Source organism: Corvus brachyrhynchos, unplaced genomic scaffold (genome assembly GCF_000691975.1).
Source record: "Corvus brachyrhynchos isolate BGI_N302 unplaced genomic scaffold, ASM69197v1 scaffold66, whole genome shotgun sequence".
NCBI classification, from domain to species: Eukaryota; Metazoa; Chordata; class Aves; order Passeriformes; family Corvidae; genus Corvus; species Corvus brachyrhynchos.
The window spans coordinates 46,988-56,407 of NW_008238440.1; the positions used below are offsets into that span (position 1 = coordinate 46,988).

A 9,420-nucleotide genomic window follows, 5' to 3' on the forward strand; every position below is an offset into this window, starting at 1 on the left:
GGCGCGGCGTCTTCTTACCCAGACTTTGTGGTTCTTCCATGTGTCTTAAGGAGGATTTTTCCCCCAAATTTGAGCATTAGCTGAAATTATTTGCCTGCCTGTTTATTTTTGTATCTGCATCAGAATTTACAGCATGTTCACTGCCTTAACACTCAAGTGGGAGGGACAAGGCTGGGACTGCACTGGGAACAGAGCAGGTTTGGCCTTTTTAAGGGGTTTACGTCGAAATTAAACTTCACTTTTACTAAAAAGTGAGATTTTATCAGCCTGAACTCACCTGTGCTTCCCCACCTGTTCAGATGAGCGATGTGTCAGCAGGGGGAGCCACGGTCTTCCCTGAAGTGGGAGCCAGCGTTTGGCCAAAAAAGGTGAGCAGGATTTATCCAGCAGATAAAACCACTCCTCCCCACCTACTCAAACATAACAGGCACCAAACAGAGCTTTAAAGTGAACCTTTAAAATAACTGTAAGCACCTCTGTGCTGTCATACCAGTGCTGTGATTTTCCTTAAGTGCAGCAACTGGAGCTGTGCTGGTGATTCCAAGGGCCCTGACATTCCATGTGTTGATACTGCAAAACATTTAAATGCTTCAAAACACATCTTGAAAATACTCAGATCTATCAGTTGATTAGTCTTGAGGCATCTCTAGGAGATTCTCCTGTCAGTTTTTTCCGTCAAGCAAGGTTTGTCTTTGCTGGCCTGCTGCTCGTCTTTAGTAAATAATCTTGGCTTTCTTTAACTGGTCAGGAGTTGAATGAAAGTGGCTTAGGATTTTAAAAAAAATTAAGAGCCAAGTCTATAGACATACAATAAGTCAAAGGAGACTTATTCCTAAGGAAGCAAATGCTAGAATATGGAAAAGAGCCTTCAGTTCCAAAGGAGAATCTGAAACACAAATGCAGCCACCTTTGCCTTACCCTTCAGTGAGCTGGTGTGAAAGTGTGTGTTGTACAGAGCAAAGGGCTGAGTGTTCCCTGCCCTCCCCAGGGAACAGCTGTCTTCTGGTACAACCTCTTCCCCAGTGGAGAAGGCGATTACAGCACGCGGCACGCGGCCTGCCCGGTGCTAGTGGGAAATAAATGGGGTGAGTACCTGCCTCCGACCCGAGTCTGCCCTGTGCTGGGGGGTGGCTTGGCTTTCTTTTTCCTCTGGACTTCAGAAATTAAGTTCTTTGTAAAGAAATCTATTTAATTTACTTTATCTACCTCGTATCTCTCTGTATGTTAAATATATTCCATTCATTACATGTATAAAGTAAATGTAATATTGTATCTACTTTAAGAATCTTTTTGTAGCTTTGCAGCCATACTGGAAGGTTTTTTGTTGCTTTGTTGTTTGGTTGGTTTTTTTATTAGACCAACTTCACGCATTAGTGCATAGCAGTGGGGTTGGAATGAGAAAGTCTTTTAAGGCCCCTTCCAACCCCAGTTCTGTGATTAAAAACCATCAGAAAATTAAGATAATCCTGTGCTTAACCAAAAGCTGGCCTAGAGCATATTTAGGTTCAGTAGAGGAGGAGCTGACCAGGTGCAGTGACCCAGTACCTTTGTGTCTTTGCAGTATCCAATAAATGGCTCCACGAGCGGGGACAGGAATTCCGACGGCCGTGCACGTTATCGGAGCTGGAATGACGCAGCCTGGCCTCTAGAGTACTCAGTGTGTGTGAAATGCACACAGCTGGCAGTTTACAACTGACTAACAAACACTCCACTACAGGTCCATCCCCACCCACGCCGCTGTGTCAGCTGTGGACAGGACAAACGTGCTTTTAGTTCCCTCCAAATCCCCCCCAGGTCTTACCGACAGAAAATACTGAGGCTGACGAGTGTTACTGGAAAAAAAAAAAGGACAAAATACAGACGAGGGCCACAACTTACAGTGGTGTTGTGTGTGGTGTTCCTGTCACCATCATCCCTCTGAGCAGTGTGGGCAGCCAGGGGTTGTCCGGAGTCCTCCTCACCCCTGCCAGCCTTAGGGCAGGATGATTCCCTGGGAGGGCTCCTTTCTAAGGAATGCTGAATTAAACCCATTCCTATTCCTCAATTCCCAGACACTCGACTCTTTGCTCTCCTAGAGTGCCTGACCACTGCGGGCATGTTTTATTTTTTCTCTGGAAAACAGGTTATTACCATGTTTTAGCCTGCTGTTCCACTTCCACAAAAGCCCCACTTCTTAAACTTTTCTTCCTTCACGGCCTCTGTGGAGAATTTGGCTCTTAAGCTTGACCACATGAGCCAGCAGCTCCACAGGCAGAGCCAGGATGCTTCCACAGCGTCAGAGCGGCCTGGGAACACCCACAGCCCATCTTCCCTCCACTTCTGCAATGTTTGTCCACACGAACAAATGCTGCTTTTGTTCTGTCCTGGCAGCCAGCTCTTCCCTCTGCTTCTCAGGCAGTGGGGACGGGGATGTTCCCCTCGTCATTAATCAAAATTGTTGTGCCTTAGGACACTAGAATTTCAAATTGGTTCTGAGACTTCAGGTGCTGAGGTAACACAGAGTCCTCACAGAATGCTCCCCACCCCTCGTCCTTCTCCCAGCTCTCGAGGTTTCAGGAGAAACTCTCAGCCTATTTATAGTCCTGAACCTTTCTTAGATGCAGGCTCACTTTCCTGAACCCTTTCCTTTCCACAGCAGGATTTTTAGCAGAATATCCAAATATCTCAATAGCATGAGGACAAAAATCAAAGGGTGCTGCACCTGCCTCTACCACAGTTCAGTTTTCTGGATGATGATGATGATTTTACTGATTTAGGGGTCAAGCCTGAAGTCTTTACCAAGGAAAAATTCCAATTTTGGTTAATTGGATTTTCTGCCTCAATAAAATCTTGGCAATTGAGCCAAAATGTACAAAACCTATTGTTAAACGTGCTAGAAATACCTCTGGAATACTGGGAATGCAGTTTAAGGTACTATAGTTGGAGGAACTGCATACTTTTAGAAGACACTTTAAAAAGTCTTTGCTGGAAAACAGATTGTTAAATTTCTACTGAGCCTGGTAGCAGTGGGACCCACAGAACTGCCCATCCCTAGCCCTGCACCTTCCTGAATTCTGCCTGGCTTTTGGCAGCTGGAAAACAAGGTCCATCCATAACTTGAGAACACAAAGTGCACAGTCCCCCCCCTCACATCTGTACTGCTCCTTTACCGAGAGCAGGAGCTGATCTAAATAAATTCACCCCAGAACGGGGTTAGCAGAGCTGATCTTTGAGCACTAAATTGTAATAATTTAAAAAAACCCAAACCCCTAACATTTGTGCCTACCTGAGTTTTCTCACTTTTTCATTGGGCTCTGTTCCTCTCCATGGTTCTCTCTTTTCTCTTTCCCCTCTCTTTTAGTTTGTAAAGTTCCAAAAAGGTAACTATGGCTGCAGGTAACTCCCACCCCCTCCCTGCAAGTACAAGGGTCCTGTGAACAGTGTGGGGCATCCATAAATGCCAGTCCTACCTTGTAAAGGAGCACAAAGCAAAATCCCTGTACTGCCATCAGGAACAGGTGTGGAAAGCATTTGCTCTTGCTGTCCCAACTCTATTCAACAATCACCAAAGGACGAAAAAAAAGCCAGAGATGGGGAATTTTGGTCAGCAGTTCCCTCCCTCACCTCAATGCCAGTGAGTATTTCCAGTATTAAACAGCATCAGTCTCAGGCATTGCTTGGGGAGTACAAATGTTCTGGTGCACGACTTCTTAAAGCAGTGAACCACTCACAGATAATTCTTCAGGAAAGAATTTTCTACTTGTGACAGTAGAAAATTTCACTTGGTTAAAGGGGAAAAAAAAAAATCCCTCAAAATTAAACCTTGAGTCTGCTGAGGCATATCAGGAATGTTTCAGGTGATGGCAGTAGGGTTGGCTTAGATTTTCAAACTGCAGACAGTCCCTGTTTCCTCCACTGCAGTGGTGTCCATGCCTCCAACGCTGACTGTGTAAGGGATTACACTGGTGCTGCTGCTTCTGCCTTACCCCCATCATTTCTCAAAGGGCTTTTGGATCCCTGGCGTGGCTCCTGTGTGAATCTAGTTTTGTATTAAACATGATTGAAAACTGTCTGGGCTCACAGTGACTGACAACTGAGAAATTGCCTTACTGTTACATTTTTTGTAATAAAATTTTTAATGTTTTAAAAAAAAAGTGAACAGGCTTAAAATAAAAGCCACTGCCAGTAGCAGTGAGAAATCCTCCACATCCAACTCTCCTCGTATGTGGCTGCTATAAATCTGATCACACAAAGTTTTATCACCATTTGTGGAAACTAAGCTCCTTTGTTTCCCTGCACCATCTCAGTGGGCAGGTGCAGGAGCTGCTCCTACTCCAAATTCCTGTTCAACACTAAACTTTGTGTCTCTGTTGGGAACACACAGCCCTAAAGGACTGCAAGAGGGGAGGGCAGATCATGCTGGGCTGAAAGCAGGGTCAGCTGCTGAGTGTCCCTTTTCCAGGGGTGACATACCTATTTCCTGAAGCCAGAAGGTCAACCAACCACTGATCCTGGAATGGTTCTAGTGAAGGGAGGAAAGCACCAGAGACTCCAACAGCACAATAAACTCACATGTGGGAAGGTCAGGCTGGCCTCCTCCATAACCAAAACCCACAGCCATTCCTGAGCTTCACCCCCGCAGAGCAGTGGAGCTCATGCTTAGTTCTGGTCATCAGGAACCTGCACAAAGCACAGCAAGGGCTGGTGAGAGGCCTTGACCCTTTTGCCTGTGGGACGGAGCCGTGTGCTGCCCGTGGAGCACTTGGCTTGCAGGTAGGGAGCTGCCCCGGGACACTGCTCATGTGCTCACACATTGGGCAGCTGTGGCATAGGAAATCAGCCTAAAGTGCACCAGCGTTGTTTTGTTTTGGAAAGGTGATTGGGTTCCATCCCCAGCCACCCTGTGCTGCTGAGCTGCTGCCCTGCCCCTGCCAGGATGCGTCTTGGGGGAAGGAAAGGGCTCTGGATCAGCCCTCGCCTACTGCAACCAGTGACTTCCCACCATCCTACCTGGGTCCCTGGGGCTCTTCTGGCACAGCTGCACCTGGAGCAGGACCATGGGGGGTCACCACCATGGGAGGAACCCAGCAAGGGTAAGGCCCACAGCAGCTGCAGCTGAAAAGGCAGGATAAGGTCAGAGATAGGGAAAAAGGCCTGTGAATGTCACAGGGCAGGAATAAGATAAAGAGGAAGGAAATTCGGGTCTGACAGGATCATAGAACCCAGAATAGTTTGGGTTGGAAGGTACTTAAAACTCATCCAGTTCCAACCCCCTGCCATGGGCAAGGGACACCTTCCACTATCAGTCCAAGCCCCATCTAGCCTGGCCTTAGACACTTCAGGGATCCAGGGGCACCCCACCCTCCCAAGGAACAATTCCTTCCCAATATCCCATCTATCCCTGCCATTTCGGGTCTGACAGGATCATAGAACCCAGAATAGTTTGGGTTGGAAGGTACTTAAAACTCATCCAGTTCCAACCCCCTGCCATGGGCAAGGGACACCTTCCACTATCACTCCAAGCCCCATCTAGCCTGGCCTTAGACACTTCAGGGATCCAGGGGCACCCCACCCTCCCAAGGAACAATTCCTTCCCAATATCCCATCTATCCCTGCCCTCTGGCACTGGGAAGCCATTCCCTGTGTCCTGTCATTCCAGACCCTTGTCCAAAGTCCCTCTCCAGCTCTCCTGGAGCCCCTTTAGGCCCTGGAAGGGGCTCTGAGGTCTCCACAGAGTTTTCTCTCTTCTAGGCTGAACAATCCCAGCTCTCCCAGCCTTTCCTCCCAGCAGAGCTGCTCCATCCCTCTGCTCATCCTGGAGCCTCCTCTGGGCTCTCTCCAGCAGCTCCAGGCCCTCCCTGTGCTGGGCCCCAGGGCTGGGGCAGCTCTGCAGGTGGGGTCTCACCTGAGCACAGGGGCAGAACGCTCTCCTGCAGGGGGGCAGCACAAGGCTGTAGGGACCTGCCCACACACCTGAGCTCGGCCCCCAGGAGGGAGGGGGTCTTTAACCACCCCCGCCCACCCTCCCTCGGCTGCTGGACTCTGACCTGGCTCGGAGGGACTCGGGGATTTCATCATCGACCCGCAGTTCTCGTTCCCGTAATCAGTGACTCACCTGGCTCCCAAAGCGGGCTCTGAAGCAGCCACGGATCGCCCACTAACCTGAACCACCAGCTGCCCCTTCCCCCTGCTAAACACCGACCAGCAACTCCCCGAGCCAGCCAAAGCCCATGGAAAAGGGGCTCCCATCCCTTTCTCCCAAGTCCTCCCCAGCAGAATGCCACGGGAAGGATCCTGGCACAGTCACGACGTAGGGAGTGTGCTCGGAATGAGGAATGCCCCACAGGAGCCGGAGCTTGGCTCCTGATGCGGAGCCAAGAGGGATTTTCCAGCTCCGTCGGGGACGGGGCTCATTCCCACAGGCGCGGGGGCCACAGGAGCGGACAGGACGGGTGTAGCCACCTCTCCCTCCCAAGCCTGGAACTCTGCCAACAGCCTGACAGTGTCCCTGGGAATGTGTGACTCACCACGGCCCGGGGCTGCGCTATATTTAAGCATTACGGAGGCAGAAATGAATGCACCGAGTCAGGAGCTGCCTATCCCGAGGTCAGGAGCAGGTTCAGAAACCAGTTGTCAGAGTTCACCACCGTAGCAAAAAGCATCTGCATCCCTTTAAATCTTCAGAGCTGGCCCAGGGAAGGGGTATTTGTAACTGCAGTGGGTCAAAGCGAGGCCAGACAGCCTGCAGGGTCCCACTGTGCACATCCACAGCCGGGGAGTTCCTCACTGCTGCAGCTGCTGAGCCACTCCCCGAGGGAACTCTGGAGGTTGCTTTTACCCAATCCGACATTTTTCCTGGTCTTCAGATCTTGAAGTCTGGGTGCAACCAAGCTATTTGCAGCTGGACTGAAAATCTCCCAGGAGACTGGCTGGGGGAGGGAAAGAAGGAAGCAGGAGGAAGGAAGGAGAGCGGCTCATCCCCCAGGCAGGGCGAAGGGGCTGCCACGTTTTGGAAAAGCAGTTAAACTGCTTTTTATTCACAAACCTTTGCTTCGGGACCAGTGACAAACTAGCAGGAAAGTTTCTGACTCCTCTTTACCCAGGCTCTCTGCTCTCTGCCAGCTGCTCCCTCCCCACCCTGTTCGGCTTTCCTAATTCCAATTGATTTTGCAAACGGCCTGGGCTCCAGAGCCACTCGCTCCAGGCTGCATGTCCTGCTCACGCCACATTCCCACATTCCCTGTGGTTTGCAACCTCTGCGGTCCTGCCAGCATTTTCTCCCTCTCTGTTCGCCTTCAGCAGCACACGGATCAGTCACCAGGGCCCGAGGATGACAAAGAAAGCTGTGTTCTGGAATTGCCTCTAGAGCAACCCTAAAAGGCTCCACCACAAAAGCAGGACACCGCACACAGACACCCAGGGGCTCTTACACATTTCCAAGCTATTCTCGAATAGCCGTTTTGCTCTTTTTTACATTAATTTCTGCCAGGCTGTTGGCAAAGGCTGGGAGCACTGGGACTGCAAACTGGAGTGTCAGGCGGGGCAGGGATTGAACCAGCAGAGACATCAAGGGCTCCGCTCACTGCAAGACACAGCATGGGACTCTTGAATCCAATTTTCCCTGCACTGGGGCTCCCTGACAACAGACTCCGGGGACCATTTCCACCCACGTCTGACAGACCAATCCCCAGCATGATCTGAACAGTAGGAGAGGCCCGAGCTCTCCAGTGCTCCTGCAGGGAAACCCTCACTTCCTCAGCGCCCCCTCTGCTGTGTGCCAGGGGTGACACAGACATTCCAGGGTTCTCTATACCTGGGTTTATCTTCCCAAAGGCAAAGCTGGTTTGAAGTTCCCCTGGGACCTCCTGCATTCCCAAACATCCCCTCACCCATAACTCCGCCCTGGCAGCCATGGGCCTCAGAGCAGATGGAACAAGCAGGCAGCAGCTGCTTCTGGCTCCACACCATTTCCCAGGAGAGGGACTAACCAGCTTGTTTGCTCCCTTCCCCACTTCTCTGACTCACCTGCCTAAGAAACCAAGACTTGGCTGTCCCATGTCTGGAGTTTGTCACCCAGGGCCATGTGCAGAGACACAGGCAGTGCCATGGAGCTCTGGCCCTCCAGAAGCAGCAACACAGCAGGGCTGAATCTCCTGCAAAACAATAAAATGCCAGAATTTGCATTTGTGTTTGGCATATATTTAAAATGCCTGCAGCCCAGCTCCTCCTGAGAGGCATTGCTGTGCTGGAGCACATCTGAAAAGCTTTCTAAGAGCAGCCAGAACCTTCCCACACCATTTCCCTTCTCTATTCTCTGTGAGTGGTTTGCTTTGTCTTTTGCTGTGGATGTTCATTTGGTTGCTTTCTTTTTAATGCGCAACTTTGAACCCTCCACCAGCTGAGCAGGCCCCTGGGTCCTGGCAGGCCTGTCCCACTCCAGAGCCAAGACCTGCAGCTGCCCACAACCCATCCCCTGGCTCAGATTTCAGTGCCAACCTTTCCTTCTGGCTCACCTGTGCTACATGTTTAATTTACATTACATAGGAGCTGTAACAACCAGCCATATAACATCAGCCCTCAGCAGCCACATCAAAGGCAAGTATTCATCTACAACATCGATCCTAGAACTGGAGGTGATGCCAAGGAATTACCCTGAATGCAGTGTTTGTAACCCCAAACTACTCCAAGCTGCTGGATCAACCCCTCCGAGGGCCCATGGGATTTGCTAGGAGCAATATACCCAGCAGCTAGGCTGGGTGAAGGTCTCATCCCACCCCCGTGTGCCCAGGAGGCCTGGGGAAAGGGCAAGGGGTGCTCTTCAGGCTGCCTGAGCAGCAGGAATTTTTTTCATCTCCCACCAGGCTGGGGAGGGAGTGAGGTGGCCCATGCAGGGAGAGGTCCCTTTTGGGGAGCTGCAGCCCCGGTGCCGGGGGGACTGAGGCTGTCCCCGCGGGACTGTGCGAACTCCCAGCTCCGGCAGGTGAACGCGGTCCGGATCTCGGCGCTGCACTTTGCACCCCGGCTGCGGTGACCTCACGCCGGCTCCCTGGGCAGCGTTTAAAGTCCAGGCAGAGGGGAGCTCAGTGCCTCCTACACACGCAGTCCATTCCCACTGCTCCCTGCCCGGGGCTCCGGGATCGGGACTGCAGCATGCGGCTGCTGCTGGAGGCAGCGCTTCTGTGCCTGACCCTGGGCTTGGGGCAGTGCACCGAGGAGGCAGCACAGGACAGCACCAGCCAGCAGGACTCCCAGGCAGAGTCATCCTATTCCGACTGGGGCATCGAGACCATCCGGGACGGCTTTGAAACGGTGAACAGCTACTTCGACTCCTTCTTGGAACTGCTTGGGGGAAAAAATGGAGTCTGTCAGTACCGATGTCGATATGGTAAGTGAACCTCGCTGCTGCTGCTGCTCCTCTCTCCTTGCCCTTTCCCCTCTTTC

The 9,420-nt window shown here is 51.4% G+C and overlaps 2 protein-coding genes and 1 long non-coding RNA gene across 5 annotated transcripts in view; 2 read left to right on the forward strand and 1 right to left on the reverse strand.

Annotated features, from left to right (window-relative positions):
• P4HA1 (prolyl 4-hydroxylase subunit alpha 1) overlaps nt 1-4,185 on the forward strand; it is a 28,299-nt gene extending 24,114 nt beyond the window's left edge. For both annotated transcript variants that reach the window (XM_017736556.1, XM_008635471.2), the window contains exons 13-15: nt 300-368; nt 989-1,085; nt 1,562-4,185. In XM_017736556.1, coding sequence (XP_017592045.1) covers nt 300-368; nt 989-1,085; nt 1,562-1,632 — 237 coding nt within the window. In that variant the 3' untranslated portion in view covers nt 1,633-4,185. The remainder of the gene's footprint in view (nt 1-299; nt 369-988; nt 1,086-1,561) is intronic.
• LOC108447234 lies at nt 3,743-8,997 on the reverse strand. Its single transcript, XR_001862673.1, has 3 exons — nt 8,005-8,997; nt 4,990-5,094; nt 3,743-4,659 (listed from the first exon to the last, which is right to left on the reverse strand). It is a non-coding gene; the product is annotated as an uncharacterized LOC108447234 (long non-coding RNA).
• Nucleotides 8,998-9,040: 43 nt separating this feature from the next.
• PLA2G12B (phospholipase A2 group XIIB) overlaps nt 9,041-9,420 on the forward strand; it is an 11,229-nt gene continuing 10,849 nt past the window's right edge. For both annotated transcript variants that reach the window (XM_008635475.2, XM_017736557.1), the window contains exon 1: nt 9,041-9,364. In XM_008635475.2, coding sequence (XP_008633697.1) covers nt 9,130-9,364 — 235 coding nt within the window. In that variant the 5' untranslated portion in view covers nt 9,041-9,129. The remainder of the gene's footprint in view (nt 9,365-9,420) is intronic.